Below are 17,715 nucleotides of genomic sequence, written 5' to 3' on the forward strand. Positions count from 1 at the left end.
GTACTCCCTTTGTGAAAACAGGTGATCAAGTAGCAGATATCTTCACCAAGAGGTCTCTCTTCTAGTCTATTTAGTACTCTATTGACAATGTCGGGAATGTATGACATTTATTCTCCACTTGAGGGGGAGTGTTAGAGTTGTTAGAATATCTTGTATAGGGGGGTAGTTCTGTCATTGTCTAGTTATAAGACATGACTAAGTTGTATTTTTATTTTATTGTCTTATTTCTCCTTACCTCCCTAGGGAGGCTTGTGTAATTTGGAAGACTTAATGAATGAAGCTAATATGTGTGTTGAGAATCACTCTCAACACACATAATCGATTCTCCCATTCTCTTCTCTTCTTCTTATCTCTTCTCTCCTTCTTCTTCTTCTTCTTCTTGCTGTAAACTTCTTCTCTTACCAGATTCGATCTACCTTTGAGTTTCAACTTAATAGACGTAGTAACCACCAAGCCTTTCTCCACTAAATCAACACCTAAACCGGTATTCACTCTATCTCCTTCCAAAAAACCTCCATCCGATTGGATCTGATTAACCAAATCCCTTTCAATGGAATTCCTTCCCAAACCCTAGTTTCATCTACTTTCCTATTTCCAAAACCCGAAACCCTAACCCTAAATTTTCTAGAATTCTAATTTTTATTTAAACCTACTTCAATATCGTCCCAAACACCTGCCCAGCTTTACTGTTTATCATAATCTCACATCCCCTTTATCTTAACCCTAGAATTTGACCTAAAACTCCTATTCTGCTCTATTGGAACTACAGAACCAGTAGCCCCTTTGGTCCTTTGTAATTGGATCCTGGATAATTGGCCTCTAGTAGGACCTTTACCTATCTAGAGCTACATTAGGATGTGAAAGTCGAAATGAAGATTTAGAAGCTGTACAGAAGTTACCGCCAGCCCCACCTTCTTCCTCTCGTTTCTCTCTCATCAAGCAACCACTTGAGGTGTGGCTATGCTTGTTAGAAATGCCCAAGAGGTGTCTTTGATTCCCCTAAGGCCTCATTAGCTGAAGGGAAGCACTTTGGGAGCACAACTCATTACCTTTCAGCTGGACAGGTACTGCCAGATTCTTTATACCTCCTCTGTTTTGCCTGAAATACCTCATGAAGTGTTGAATGGCTGCTGCTAGTTGAAGGAATATATTATATGGGTTTTCTTGGGTACTTTGGAATGAAGCTATGTTACCGGAAATGCATTTGACTTGTTTTTTCTTCAAGAAACAGTGATTTGTTTGCTTGCTGATTTTTTTTTTTTTTGGGGGGGGGGGGGTGTCGAGTGTACTCCCCAGTTGATTGTCGTGTTATTGAAATGGTTGTGGAATGCCTCATAGGGTTGTTTGGGTTGTTATGAGATGTTGTTACCCTTTGGCGGGTTTGTTTGAGTGAAGTTCTTCACATTTGGAGCTTGTTTTTCTTGCTGGAATTTCTTTTGAAGTTGGTCTGTGTATTTGGGTTGAGACTATACTCCCCATTTGACATTGGGTATTACCCCCATCTTGCAAGTGTGTTTGGAGAAGTCTTACCTGAGAAGAACTGTCTCTAGTTGGGTATACTGTGTACTCCCCATTGGGTTTGGGTATCATCCCTACCTTTTCATGTATTCCTACATTATGTCAGCTGATGGAGGAAGAGGCCAGTTCCACCCCAAGGAAATGACAAGGATAGATTCAGGTGTGACCACTATGGGAAAGCTGGACACACTAGAGAGAGATGTTGGATACTTTATGGTTGTCCCCCTGGTATGCAAGGCAGCAAGAGATGGGGAGTTAGAGCCCGCACTTTGATGCCTAAGATTGCACCTATGGGATCTCCACATGGACTACAGACAGACACCAAATCTCTCACTCAGGATGATATTGCAGCACTATGCCCGATGATGTCTCGACTAGGCCCAAGGTTTAAAGTATCGGTAACAGGTATCGTATTGGTCGGGCAATTTTAAGAGACGTATCGTATCATATCGTACCATATCGGAGATACAATCGAATGGTACAGAAACGCATGAAAGTGGTCAAAATACACATGGAACTACACTTTTGGACACAAAAAACAATATAAACAAGCAATATATAACATATATCATGCATAAATACTAAAATGGAGAATAATGTATAACCAGAAAAGTGCGTTAAACTGAAATTGTTATAAAAGATGATGATTCTTACATGTTGTAATCGTCTATAGCCATGAAGAGTATTGGATGATGCAAAGCATAATATTGTAGCACTCCTTGATTCATTTTTTAGTCCAAAAGTGTGAAAAACCAAGATTAAATGCAAGATTTTAGAATAGGAGTTGTATCGAGTCTGTGAGAGAATATGGCTTTTCTATGGAATGTATCAATGGTATCGGTAGGTATCGGTATCGGATGATACATATCGATACATATTAAACCACCCACAAAACCCTTTAATGGACATATCGATATGTATCGATACATATCAGTCGTATCATATCGTATCGACCCGTATTGGCTGATACATTTCTATACAATCCGAGACAGTCCATTTAAAAAAAAAAAAAAAAGAGACGTATCAGTATGTATCGTATCGGTACCGACCGATACCAATACGATACGTACCGATACTTTAAACCATGACTAGGCCACTATTTTACTACTCCTGCAGAGTCAGATTCTTCGGCCTCAGCCTTACAAGCCTCTACATCTGCACCCTCTTGGATCATTGACTCTGGTGCCACAGACCATATGATTAGTATATCTCAGTGTTTTGATTCCTACACCATTTGTCGATATAAAGTTAGAATTGTTGATGGTTCCCGTTCTTCTATTTCTGGTAAGGGTATTGTTCAAATCACCTCTTATATTTCTCTTAACTCTGTTCTTCATGACCCTAACTTTGCCACCAACCTTCTATTTGGTAAGTCATTTAACCAAATCCTTGAATTGTTGTATCACTTTCTTTCCTTCTCATTGTGTTTTTCAATATTTGGTGACAAAGAGGATTTTTGGCAGTGGACGGGAGGAAAAGGGACTCTACCTTCATGATCCAGGATCATTACCCCTACATACTGCTCAGTCCTACGTATGTAGGCATAGTGACAATAGTACCATTGATTATGTGATGTTGTTGCATCAATGTTTGGGTCACCCTTCCTTTAGTGCTATGAGACAAAAATTGCCACATTTGTTTTCTTCCATTCCTCATTCCCATGTACTTCAATGTGAACCATGTCTATTTGCTAAACATTGTCGCTCTTCCTATCCTTACAATGACAATAGATCCACCGCTCCCTTCCATATTGTGCATACTGATATTTGGGGACCTTCTCCCAGTACATCTTTATTTGGTTACCGTTATTTCGTTTCATTTGTTGATGATTATTCTCGATCCACTTGGACCTACTTAATGAAGCATAAAAGTGATGTCTATGATGCCTTTAAAAATTTCTATCAGATGGTTCTTACACAGTTTGAAACTAAAACATAAAAAATAATAAAGGAGGGGAGTACATGTATGGTGGCCTTCAAAACGTTTTCACTGATAATGGCATTATTCATCAGGTAGCTTGTGTTGACCATGGTACAAAATTTCGCGAAATATCGCCGAAATTTCGGAAATTTCGCCACTACCGAGACGAGATGGGCTTCCGAAATGGAAAAAGTTCAAATTTCGACGAAATTTCGGTAAATTTTGGCGAAATATCGGTATATTTCTGTATATCTCGGTATATTTCGGTATATTTCGTAGAAATACTGTGTATTGAGCAGTATATTTTGGTATATTTCGGTAAATTTCGTAAAAATACTTTGTGTAAGTATTAAACTATTGACTATTATGAAGTTTATGAGTTATAACTAATGCACTTATGACTTTATGAGTTTAAACTTTAAAGTTTAAACTAAAGGCTACATTTGACTTTATTTTTGTTTCATTACTTTGTTTAAATTTCTTATTATGTCTTTTAGTACTTAAACAATATGTATTTAACTATTCTATACAATAGGGTCCGACCGTATACAGTCAATCAAGGGAACAAACCCAAAACACCACTTTGAGTTCATTTTTTTTGCAATATGAAGGTTTAAATGTGTTTATTTAGCTTAAATAAGGGTGTCCATAAAGTATCAGGCCTAGATATGGCCAAATACCCACCGAGATGGACTCCCGAAATATTGCAGAAAAAATGCAAAATTTCGGCAAAATTTCGCCAAATTTCGGATATCTCGGTAGGCCCGAGATACCGATATATCGCGAGATATAGTACTATGGTGTTGACACACCCCAATAGAATGGGGTAGCTAAGAAGAAAAATCATCATTTATTGGAGGTAGCTAGGAGTCTTTTATTTGGCATTTTGGCATGCATGTTCCTAAAACCTTTTGGTCTGAAGCCCTTCTCACTGTTACTTTTCTAGTCAACCGCATGCCTACTAAACTTCTTGGCTCCAAATCCCCTTTGGAAACATTGTCTCCCCAAACTTCTGCTTTTTTCTTCCTCTTAAGGTCTTTGGGTGTGTGGGCTATGTCCATATCAATAAATCTGCTGGGAGTAAGCTTGACCCCAAGGCACTGAAATGCATTTTCCTTGGATATTCCTCCTCTACCAATGGGTATAAGTGCTACCATCCCTCTTCCCGATGACAACTTCTCTCTAAAGATGTCACTGTTATTGGTGAAGCCTGATCTCAATCTAGAAAGTGATGTGGTGTTTCTTTGGTGGGCCGTTTCACCTTCGAAATGCGCGTAAATGGCCTAAAACTGCATATTGAAGAGCTCGTCGAGATCTTCGATTTGATATGTATTTCGCCCTGTTTTGGTTCAAATCTCGAACCAGACCGGGTGGGTCTCTAGGGGCAGTTTTGTACTTTTTGGGTTAGGGTTTTCTTATATATTGTAGCTATCTCTTTGAAAAATGTGAGAGGGTTTGTACTTGCTTAACAGAAATAGTGGATTCATTCTATCGCTCGTCCATAGATGTAGTCATGTAGCGTTCTTGGGGTTGAACCACTTAAAATCTTGTCTTGTGTGTGTGATTTCTTTTTCTGTTGCCTTTTTCCTGCAAAATCACCATTTTACTGCATTGTTTTTCTAATAGTCACCTTTGAATCTATACCTTTCTTTACTCCTCATCAACATCTTCTTCAGGGGGAGCATAGTGGGAATGAAGAGGTTGTTGATATCCCTTTCCTCCCACCTTTGCTTAGTTCTCCATTTCTGTTTGATATTGGGAAACACAAAGAAGGGGTTGTTGGTGATATTGATACTCATTCAGGTGTTGATGCTAGCAATGAAAAAGAAGTTGTTGTCTACAAAAGAGGTGAATGCTTGAAGGGAAAGAGAAAAAATACTTGCTCAGAGTCCTCTTTGGATCCACATCCTGAGCACCATCCACCTCAGTCAAGTGATATCACTTCTCTTCCTTCTGATTTAGACCTTCCTATTATTATTAGAAAAGGGAAGAGAGTTTGCACTAATCCTATTGCCCAGTTTGTTTCCTATGATGCTCTCTCTCCTACAAGTCTTGCTTTTACTGTTGCCCACTCCTCTGTTTCCATTCCCAAGAATGTCACTGAGGCTATATCTGAGGAAATAATTGCTCTTGAAAAGAATGGTACTTGGAAACTGGTAGATCTTCCAAGGGGGAGCGTTCTAGTTGGAGTGGGTCTATACAATCAAGTACAGGTCAAATGGTGCAATTGAGAGGTACAAAGCAAGGTTGGTGGCCAAAGGGTATAATCAGGTGTACGGGATTAACTATCATGAGACATTTACTCTTGCGACTAAGCATAATTCTTATCATTGGCAACAAATAGATATTAGCCCCTGTTTCAGTTGGATGTGAAATGCTTTCCTCCACGGTCACTTACAAGAGGAAGTGTATATGCAGTCCTCTCCTGGCTTCAAGTTACCTACAGCTGAAGGGAAGGTGTGTTTCCTCAAGAAGGCTTTATATGGTCTAAAACAGTCTCCAAAAGCTTGGTTTAAGAGGTTCAGGCAGGCTATTCTCAAGAACGGGTATTCCTAGAGTCAATCTGATCATACCTTATTTACCCGGCAAGGTAATGGTACTATTACAACCCTTATTGTCTATGTTGATGACATTGTAGTGACTGGAGATAACAAAACTGAGATAGCTAGGCTGAAGACCTACCTGGCTCAATAATTTGAGATTAAAGATTTGGGCCTCTTGAAGTATTTCTTAGGAATTGAAGTGTCAAGGTCCAAAAGGGGAATCAACATATGTCAAAGGACGTTTGTTCTTGATTTGTTGAAAGAGACAGGGATGTTAGGTTACAAACCAGCAAGTTTGCCTATTGAGCAGAATCATAAACTAGGAGAAGATTGTGGTCCCCCTCTTATTGATGCAGGGAAGTACCAAAGGCTAGTGGGGAAGCTCATCTATCCGTCTATGACTCGTCTAGATATTTCTTATGCTATGGGAGTGGTGAGTCAGTTTATGCATGCTCCCAGGAGTGGGCACTTGGATGCTGTATACGCAGCCTTACCCCTGCTTTCACAAAGAGGCTGTTTCCAAACTCAAACCCATGACCACTTGGTCACAATGGAGCAACCTTTACCGTTGAACCAAGACCTGCCCTCAAGTAGGTAACCATAAAAAAACTTGAAGAAAACCAACTCACATACTGCCTTCACAATTTAGCTTCATTCCACGACAACACATAAGTCCCAAATGATGTTACTCACCAACCAATAGCAATCAAACTCACCATACACAGCATTTCGAGCCAAAAATAGGGCAAAAAAACAAATCTGGCGGTACCTGGCAGCTTGTAGGAGGATGAGTTGTGCTCCACCAACTCACCTCTTTAGTAACCAAGACCTTGGGGGGGTTGAAAGCCACCCCTAAGGCGATTCTAGCAAGCCCAGCCCCATTCCCAAATACTGCTCGATGGAGAAGAAAACAGAAGAGAGAGAAAAGGCTGGCGGTAGTGACCAAGGAGCTTCTTGCTTCTTCGAATGGCCATCACAACCTTGAAACTTCTTCCATTATGCCTTCTCGGTAATGTAAGATTGATTCATAAGTGATCCAAACTCAGGTAGTGTCTTCTCGATGTGTTTGTTTACATGGTATAGCCTCTATTGGAACCCTCCACTTATCTGGTTCCAAAGAGAGGTGTAAGGGATCTGAAAGGTTGGTCGACTCTCAAACCACACTCTGATACCAAGTTGGAAATGGTATAAGGATTGATTCAAGAGAGGAGAAGAGAAGAGAGAAGAAGATGTGCAGCCAAAAGTTAGGGAGAGAAGATTCCTCTCCCCTATTTGATTTACTAACATGAAGTGAGAATTACATACACCTCCCTACGGAGGTAAAAGGTAAAAAATTAAAATTACAATATAAGACCATAAGATACTAAACTAGTGCCCAAACTACCCGAGAAAAGAATCAAGGATAACAAGAAAAAGAATCTCCTTGAGAGGAGAATGAGTTGAGCGAATCTGACTCCTGAACTCGCGGATTAAAAGGTTGAAGTATCAGACACTCGTGGATAAAAAGGTGGAGTATCAGTTTTCTCACAGATTGGCCAAGGAAAGAGGAAAAACTTCCGATCAGAATTGATGGTTGGGAAGGCATTAATTGAGGATCCAAAGAAAGTTTGCACTGAGAATGCAAGGAAATTTTGCACCTTTGGGTAAATAGTTGAAATGTTGAATATTTTTATACTGCAACTGTACTGCCAAAAGCTAAGGTGGACATGGACATGCTAGAAGCACTATTTTGAATTTGAAGAAAAACCAGAGGAGGCTTAACCAACCCTATCTGTAGCAGGAGAGGTCATAATCATCTCCATATTCAATACCATCTATTGTTCAGTGTCTTAAAACATTGATTTCCCAAATAGGCAGCCATTAGATGTTAATCAAATTCTAGAACTGGAACCATCTAAAACGAAAGAATAACTTCTTAGAAGCCATGTATGCAGAAGCAGTGAAGCACACATATAAAGTGAAGTCAGATTGAATCCACATCCATTCAACCAGAAACACAAGTAGAAGCACATCAACAGTAGCGTAGAAAGAGCATATCCAATCATAAAATCACATACCAGAAATGATAAATGACAACAATAAAAAAGGACCGACTAAGTTAACACAATTCATGTGGGAGGAAATGACCTTATCTTTTATACTTGAACCCAAATGTTCAAGGTTACGTTTCTCAGGTTCACAAGGTAACATCTTGAAAGAATTTATTTTTCCTCCACAAAGACCACATTGTAACAGACTTGGCCGAAAATTCTTCTCGATGGAGTTTGACCCATAATTATAAACCACCTTATACATCTTCTCTGCATCACTCTATAAACAGGAAAATGTAAAAAAAACCATGAATAAAATAGGTTAGATTACAAGCAGGAAATAGAAAAGTGAACGAGGTCGTATATCAATCACATATCAAACAAAAAATTCAAACTAACGCAAAATATGTATTAAAGGAATAATGGTAAAAACTGCAACTATCTATCTCCACCAAACATGTTGATACATTTTATTCATCATAATCATCCAACCCGTCCTGACCCAACTAAGTAAACAATTGATCAAAATCAATGTCTCATAAAGCAACAATTTATTGATAAAGAATGAATGGATATAAAATATTGCCACAAGGTGAACAGAACAGATCACTGGATCAACCACAACTAACATAAAAATATACAGAGAGCCCATTTTACACCTCAAAACGGAATATTAACCCCAAAACAAATCGCAGCCTCATGAATCCTTGTTTAGCTTGGTCATCAGCCATCTTGTTGATGCATCTTGGATCCCACTGGAACAAGAAATTTAAATGAAATGCTCTCGAAAGTATTTATTGAAATGGGAAAGTTACCACTGACCCAAGGAAGCATCATTCATCCAATTGCATTCTCTGGATCTTTTCGATTATAGATGATCAAAGCCAATGTTGATTACATATACAAGCCCATCTTCAATGAAAGTAACTCTGACCAGCTGGAGAACCCCCTTCCCCCATCCCCAAAAAAGGACCTCCCAAACACCCCATAGCAATAGAATTTTCGGGACATATGAGAGTTCGATCATTTATGTATGATTCCTCGTCCACTCAACTTTCCAATACAAGGGGTTTCAAAGAGAAAAATCCTTTCTTGGGCCCTAAGCTGACCTAGGTACATTCATGAGTTCAATTCGATTATTCTTGCACTCACCATCAAACCAGTGAATTTAACCTAATCACTTCCCCAATTCCAAGGGGTCCTGGATTCCCTAATAAACATTTGTTGAACTTCAATATTACCACATCCTCCAGAGGAGGAAACCAACATGGAACTGCTTACTCCTTCAATCCTTGAAAAGATCAAAAGGCTAAAATTCATAAAGATATGATTGGGTGGTATATCTTTAAATAGATCATCCACAATCATCTAATTAGAAGCTTTAATCCTGATCCTGTCAATAATGACTTTTAAACAACTTGGCATTTATTCCTTACAAATCCACCATAAGGATACAAAAATCACTCCTCTTAATGGAATATTTTCCATTATAGTAAGGGATAACTCTTCACGTTCTTCATAAAAGCCAAAGCCATCTGAAATATGGCCAAGGAGCGATGTCAAAATCGTTATAGGGATGGAGACACAACCTGGGACTAGTTTCTGAAACATATCATCAATAAGCACTTTCCTGTGGTAGCTTGGATGTCAAAAGATTTTATTATGGCGAAAAAAGCCTCTATGGTTTTCTTAGACATCATCTGCATAAACCATTTGACTCACAGCAAAACATAATGATCTAGAAGTAAATTTACCTCTGCTATTTAGAACCCAAATTCTTTTATCCATGCGACCAGATGACACATCCTGAACAAGGTCAATTAATTCCTGAATGATTTTTAAGTCTTGATCCCTAAATCATCTTCTAAATCTGAGATTACAATTAATCCCAGCATGCATAGTTTCACTACCGGATACCACAAAGATATAATTGCATCAGAAATGGCATATAGTCTTGGAAAAAGAGTCTCCATCTCACTTGACAACACCCTCCACCAAAAATCCTTCCAGAATTGAATCCTTACTTCAATATCCAAGTCATATCTCCCCTGGTTGAGATAACCAGGAAGCAACATAATGTAGTCCTAGACAGACAAAGGGTCTACTAGGAGCCAAGTAACCAGGACCTGCTGCCCGATTGGGTAGATTTGATGATTTAGGTCAAATTCTAGGGTTAGGGTTAGGGTGCTAGGCAGGTCTAGAGGAAGCTAACAGTGAGGGTTTGATGTTGTTTGAATGAGAAATTAAATATCAGAGAATTAGGGTTTCGGGTTTTGGGACAGATGGGAGTGATGGGTTTTAGGGTTTAGAGTCGGAGTTTGGGCTAGGGCTTTAGGTTGAGTCTTGTAGGTGTTAAGAAGAATATTCGGCCAAGGTTTGATGGTAAACTAATGGCTGGAAGTGATGGATCTGTAAATTCTAGGGTTTTGGAATTAATGGAGGTTGAGGGGATTTTAGGGTTTGAAGTAGGAATGGGGCAGAAGCTACAGTCGAGTGGAGGGATTACTGTGAGGATGTTATATTTGAAATTTGAATGGATTTGGATGGTAGAATAGGGCTGGACAGCTTAATGAAGGTCTAGGGTTTATATGGATCGATGGGGATTATGGGGGAGATGATAATGGGGATTTATAGGCTTAGGTTAGAGGATTAGAAGAAGAATGTGAATGCTGAACAGTAAATTACTTACTTGTAATTGAATATCTTCAATGGCAGCAGCTTGAAGAATGTAGGGTCTCCTGATCTACCAGATGCAAGGAGATGAGAAGAGGATCCTCTCGGCCTACAAGACGCAAGGAGTCAATTGGAGATCCACCAATCCATTCACCTTGATATCACTCACAAGGCAACACTCTCAAAGGAGCAAAGCAGCAGCAACAATGGCAGCAAGCATAAAACGATTTTTTTAATGTCTGAATTGTGGGGGAGCCTCCCATGATTTATTTATTTATAATATGGCCACAGGCCCAAATCCTAATACAAATCTAAATCATTCCCCTTCTTAAATCGTGGAAGGGGTGGGACACTTAATTTAAAAGCTAATATCTTAAAAGATTCCTAAACTACCAATGGGAAATAAGCACCTAACAACCAATAGGAATTAATCACTTAAATTGAACCATGATCTTTAATTCTTAACCGGTTCAATTTAAGTTTACAATCAAACTGAAAAATAAACTAAGTACGGAAATAAATCAAGGCTCCAAGTACTAGGCCCTAATCTTAGGGCTTCTTCTTCTTGCGGATGCTTGGATCTGCATCACAACAGGCTCATGATTTTCCAAGGAACTTTTAACATGGCTCTATTAGTTACAGCTGGATCTGAGCCCTCTAGATCTACCCCATATTTTGATCTAATAACCTCATGCCACAAAGAATGGGGCCTGTTTGAACATACATTTCTTTGAAATTTAAAAAAAAATACAATATCTAAACATTTTACAGAATATATGAGTAGTTGAGAATCGAGATATAGAATATCTAATGCTAGGTGTTGTGATGCTACTGCTGTAACACCCCGGAAGCATGTCATGTTTATTTTATTATTATATTAGATGGCCTTGAATATTTTAATTTTTTGTGAATGTTTTAATAATATTTGCATTATAATGGGTGTACGTTACTGTTATTTATTAATATTTTAATGGTGTTATATTATTTTATTAATGTAACCGAGCAGTGGCATAGTTGTAATTTTCCAGCATGGTATATAGCATGAGAATGTGAATTACTTTATACACTTAAATCTGTTTTATTACTTTTATATAAATAATTAAATAAGTAATATGTTATTTTATATATTTATAGTGTAAGGCTTATTATTTTATTATTTTTCATAAAAGTCTTACAAGATTTTATTATGTTATATACACTATATGGTATATTTATATATACTATGATATTCTATTTGGATCATATATGATATTGTTTCATTTAATATACATATATATATATATATATATATATACATATATACATACTAAGTGAATAGTCAAAGTAGGAGGTGGCATAGGATATGGGTAATGCTGGGTTAATGGGGATTATTAAGACTAAGTATGACTTTAGGGGTTAATGAAGATGGGTAGCAGCATCATGGCTAAGGCTAGATTGAGTGGGCTGATTTAGAATTAGTGGAAGATAGGTGGCAGCATCATGGCTAAGGCTAGATTTAGTGGGCTGATTTAGAGTTGGTGGTAGTTAGATGGCAGCATCTTGAGAGCTGGTTATTATAGTGGCAAGGCTTTAAGCAGCCACTAGCAAGGGGGTTTGAGGTGTCCTTTGTCTAGGTAATGGGACACTAAGTATACTTTGACTAAGGTAATCAAGGTTATGAAATGATTAAGGGATGAAAAGTTAAGATGAATAAAAGTCCTAAGTACCTAAGAGGGAAAAATCATTAAGCTTCTAACTGGGTTTTGACTTTTGAGGTTTAGAGAAAAAGAGGAAGAATAAAAGTCCTTAGTACCTAAGAAGCTATTGTTGTGTGTGAAATTGAATGAGTAATTGCAAGAAGCTAAAAGCTGAAACAATTAAAGTTGCAGAGACTATGGAATGATAGGGGCTGTGATGCTGGATAGTACAAATTGAAAGGGAGAAAGGGAAGAATTTAAAGAGCTGGAACCAGAATTCTGAATGTGTTTCTAAGGTATGTGTAACATTGGATTTTTATCTGAATTAGTAGATAGATTTGTGAAAGATGCTTATGCAATTGAATGATGTGGTAATGGATTGAAGGCTGCTCAAATTAAAGCTGGAAACTTGAGAATTTTGTGGCTACAGTCAAGAAGTGAAGAAGGATTTCAAGAAGATTGAAGAAAGAGAGTAGGATTTAGTGAGGGCTGAAGTGACTTTGTGAAATTAATTGAAAGATCTGGATTTTTTAGGTGCTAACTCATTGATATCTGAAGAGAATTTGGGATTGAAGGAGATTTGCAGTTGGATTCAAGAATTGGGAAGAAGAAGATAGAAATATGGAATTCAAGATCTGAACTAAGTTCTTAAGGTAAGTTCCTAATGTTCAGGCCAAAAATGGCGGCTGCCAAGATCAATTCTAGTTCAATGGAAGGTATAAAAAGGGGCCACGGTTGGAGGGTTATGGAGAGAAAAGGTTGCCAATGAAAGGAGGATGAAGTGAAGGATTGTGAAATAGGATGACAATTGTTGGCTCACCTGGTGATTTCGGCTGCTGTAGATGATGATGAAATGAACTTGATAAGGAGAGAAAATAAAAGATAATTGTAGACAGCTAGAGTCCCATTAGTGTCTCACCTTAGGAGTCCCACGGTCCCACCTAGGCCACGCTTTAGGAGTCCCACCCAAGCACGCTTGATAAACTCACACACTCAGTCTTTTCAAAATCTGGAATTGGCTATAGCAGCCTCCATGAATTTCATTTATAGGGGAGGAAGAGCCCAAGTTGTCTCTTGGATACATGCATTAAAATAAGTGGACTGCTGGTCTTCCCAAGCTAAGTGGAGTTCCCACACCTAGAGAATAAACCCAATAAAACATTAAATATATTGACTACAACTTTCAAACTTCTAACTAGGAAATTTAAAAGGCAATTACTACACCTAGGAAGTTAAAACAATCTCAGTAACTCTACCTAGGAATACGAAAAGACAACTATCAACCTAGATATGGAAAATTGTCCCAAGACATAGGAACTGCAAACAAGACTAGATAGAAAACTGATAATGGAAGGTACTAAAGGCTGCCTTGGAATATGAAAAGACTTCACTGCTTCCAGGGATTGGCTGGTTGGGCTGGTCTTGGACCAACATGTGGACCAGGTTCTGCAAAAGAACCTTTTTAGCCAATTTCTCCCTACATCACCTTTTGGTAATGAATTATTTATTCACCAAAAAATAATATCATGTGACAAGCATGAAATCAACTCACTTCTTTTCTTTGGGCAGGACAGCAACTATGCAGGGGTTTTATTTTTCTATGAACTTTATTTATTTTCCCTCCCCAAACCCCACAGTAGCAGGAGCCTCGTGCAATAGGTACGCCCTTATTTTTTTAGAACAAAGGAAGTAAAGAAAATCCTTCCTATCACAGTCCAACTAGTGGTGCTTAAAAGTCATCTTGCAATTGTGTTTTCAGCATAGTTTGAGAACTTGCAAGATCTCGCCGAGTTTCTCAGTATTTCGAAAAGCCGAGACGAGACCATAGGTGATATTAAGAAGTCCAATATCCCGTCGAGATCTCAGTGAGATATTGGATCTCAGTTCGGATCTCAGTTTCGGTCCACTTTTTTACCCACCTAACAGTTAAAAAGCCCACCTAACTCGACAGAATTCACCATATCTCGGCGAGTTCTGTCCAAAACCCCCAAAATCCTCTCTTCTTCCCAACTGGAGTACATTCGCATCCAGAAGCATGAATATAGATATTAGTAGTGAGCATCAGTCGTGACATTCATCTGAGCCTCACCATGACTATGATTATGGCCAGGAGAGCACCGGTTGTGAATATAGTGCCTATGGTTAGTTTGGCCAGTCAACACATGAGTTTGACAATCAAAACATTGGGTCTGGTTTTAGGCCCATATTCCCAGTCTCATACATGCCTCAATATGATAGTAACAGTGGATCTCACGCTTCATGGCAACCGTCTCACGCCTCATGGCAACAGCTATACCCTAGGATAGGGGACTTGGCATATGCTAATGACAACTCTTATATGAATGTTGTGGAGCACTATATGCAACAGTGCAACAACATTATGTCATGGGAAGACTATGTGGCACGAGTGGGGACTGAATACGTGATTCAATCTCAGTTTATGTGATGATAGTTGTAACATTGTTAAACAATTTGATGTATCACTTTAACATTTCTAATGCTCATAAGTTGTTTTACTATTAATTGAATGTGTTGCTAGCTTTCTATTACTAAATTATGTCATTTATGTGTAGAGTAGGGTATTTTAGTACGTCGTCACCTACCAACTTAAGGTCTGATGTAAAAGTCCTATTTGGACTTTGTTTTTGCAAAATCTGATAATGCCATTGTGTTTAAATGGCCTAAAATAGGCTGCATACCAAGTTTTAGACCCAAAATATGCCTAAAACCCACCGAGTTGAGGCTTTGAGTCGAAGAAAAAAAAATGCACCAACTCGCCGAGATCTCGACTCGACTCGGTTTTTTAAGGGACCGAGATGGCACCAAGACCCGAGTTTTAGTACCTTGGTTTTCAGCCCACATTCCACATAGAAGCTGAAGTTACTGTAAGTCTAAGGGTGTACTAAGAGCCATTAGTTCCCATGTTTTTATTGTAGTTTTTGAGATTGGATACATAAAACATGGCTTATTTTCCTATCATGAGTTCCGTATATTGCTACCATTACTACTTTTTCAATCCAATGTCTCAAGAGTTTGTCTGGTAAGGATTTTGACCATCAGGTTAGTGCCGTGAAAGCATGCATATCTCCAGTGATGGAAAAACCAGGTATTCGTTATCAAAATTTCCATCAGAAGGATTTCTTATTCATAATGAGAAATGAGAAGATGTGTGTTTGACTGTTACAATAGGTCTGCTGCGAATTTGGTTTCCAAAATTTTTTTGCAGCAGAAGGAACACCAATGGTTTTTCTAAGAATAGTGCTTACTAGGCTCACAACAGACCACAATTTGGACCATCAGAAGACAGTAACATGAAAACTTTGTTGGAGCAAGTGAGCAACCATTTCCATTTGGCGCAAAGGTAATCCACGGGCTAAAGGAAATCTGGATCAGATGGTGAGGCAAGTGTCTACTGTTGATTTTGCATCCATTTTAGCATGAAATGCATAAGTTTCCAAACCATTGGGTCTCAATCCAACAAAGGAAGAGTAACCTGAATAATTATTAGATGGTCGTCTTTTTCTCTTATTATTAGTTTTTTAGGATTTTTAGGATGTGGTATGTCACGTGTTTTAATTTGTGATTAAGCTTTTTTAATTGAACTCATTAGAGGGATAAGTAGATTTAATTAGAGCTATCTTCAAGAGTGAATCATTGAGTCAGTTAGAACTTAGAACCATTCAAAATAGGTTTTGAAATGTTGCCATGAATTGGCAGTCCTTTCTCTTTATTCTTCTTTATTCAGTTTGTATAGACTACACATAGGCTGGATGTTGGAATAGAAAATGAGCTTCTGAGAGTTTATTTTGAAAGTTGAAACTATGTTTTGCTGATGCTTTACTTCTGATTTAGTTATTTTCTTTGTGCTGCTAATGTTGTACCAATATTTCAGAATTCAGCCTCATGTTTATTCTTCAAGTAATTTCAAAAATGGTATGATATTTCCATACCTGGTTGCATTTTAGGTCTGATTTTGTGGCCTTCTATTCATATTAAATCACATCTGACTTAACTGTAATGTTTGGATTTGGATTTGCCACTATCTACAATTCGGGAATCACTGGACTAAGGTTGATTCACTGAGTTCTCAATGGGTCTGAATCTGAATTTTTATGCTGGCTGTGGATTCCAACTGAAAATTTTAGTGAATTTTTTACAATTTTTATCTGAGTTGATATTTTTAAGATGCCTACAGGCTGCAGTCAACTCCTGAAGTTTCACTAATTTGGTTTTATATGAATTTTTTGGATTTCTTGATCAGCACTGGTTTAGTGAACACAACTAATCTATGCAGATCAGTTTCATATTTAAGCGTGTTTTGCTCTATCACAGGTCACTCATCTGGCCACACCAGTAGGTTAATTGGGTTCATCTGATCCTACCCAAGGTCCTCTATCAGACCTCCAAAGGGCCAAAGGCAAGGATTTTCTATGAAGAATAATATAAGTATTACAGGAACAAAGGGGAAAAGAACAATCACATAACATTCAATTTTGGATCATTACTAGACACTATGGCCAACATCTTAGGGGCTATATTGAATGTGCTGAAGATGATTGATAGTGATAACAAGCGCAACATGGATAGCATCCATGAAGCCACCAAACTGATGGAGGAGGCCATGAGAGTGGTTGTCCCTCAGCCCTACAAATGGCATCAAATGATTACTAAAAAGAGTTGGACAAAAATGCTTCTTCAGCCTCTTCATGAACCTAGTAAGACAGAATTTTTATCCAACAAATTTGGTATGACTGAGTTCAGCATACCACTGAACCAAAAGTGCCAATGCAAGAAAATAAACCATGGTGCATAAGTTAAACATTGCTCTAAAAATTATATGGGCAAAAATGCCCCTTCATGGTAGATGGCCCTTTTACACGGGACAAGATTTGATACATGGCAGATTGGATGGGCCCCATTTTTTCGGACGGGTAAGACTCCTAGGTCCCTGCCCAAATGGAGTTTGCCAAAGTGGTAATGGGAGAGAGTGCACAGTCTAGGTCAGTACGGTACACATGCGTGGACATAAATAGCGATGTAAGCAATACACAGTGGGGTGTACATGATCGAATGAGTCAGAAACCAATGTATTCCTTCCACAATTCATGTCTACTTTGCTTCCCCTAAGCCTTTAGATCCTTCAACCTTCACTAAATCATTACTCACTATTGTCATCCATGGTACTTACCTTAAGTTTAATATATGCACTTAAACATGTAGAAAACATATGTAACCCTAGGTATTTTTTTTTTTTTTGGGGGGGGGAGGGGGGTGCTAAACGTGTAACCCTAAGTAGTCTGTAAATAAACTATAAAAAAAGCATGTAGAACTTGGGTAATTATCATTAACGGATCC

The 17,715-nt window shown here is 38.3% G+C and overlaps 1 protein-coding gene and 1 long non-coding RNA gene across 4 annotated transcripts in view; one reads left to right on the forward strand and one right to left on the reverse strand.

Annotated features, from left to right (window-relative positions):
* The window catches only part of LOC122660334 (CSC1-like protein RXW8), a 105,194-nt gene that overhangs the window by 70,860 nt on the left and 16,619 nt on the right, over positions 1–17,715 (reverse strand). For all 3 annotated transcript variants that reach the window (XM_043855592.1, XM_043855591.1, XM_043855590.1), the window contains one exon: positions 8,109–8,291. In XM_043855592.1, coding sequence (XP_043711527.1) covers positions 8,109–8,291 — 183 coding nt within the window. The remainder of the gene's footprint in view (positions 1–8,108; positions 8,292–17,715) is intronic.
* LOC122660335 lies at positions 6,474–9,897 on the forward strand. Its single transcript, XR_006332667.1, has 3 exons — positions 6,474–6,571; positions 7,904–7,907; positions 9,887–9,897. It is a non-coding gene; the product is annotated as an uncharacterized LOC122660335 (long non-coding RNA).

The sequence above is a fragment of the Telopea speciosissima genome, chromosome 4 (genome assembly GCF_018873765.1).
Source record: "Telopea speciosissima isolate NSW1024214 ecotype Mountain lineage chromosome 4, Tspe_v1, whole genome shotgun sequence".
NCBI lineage: Eukaryota > Viridiplantae > Streptophyta > Magnoliopsida > Proteales > Proteaceae > Telopea > Telopea speciosissima.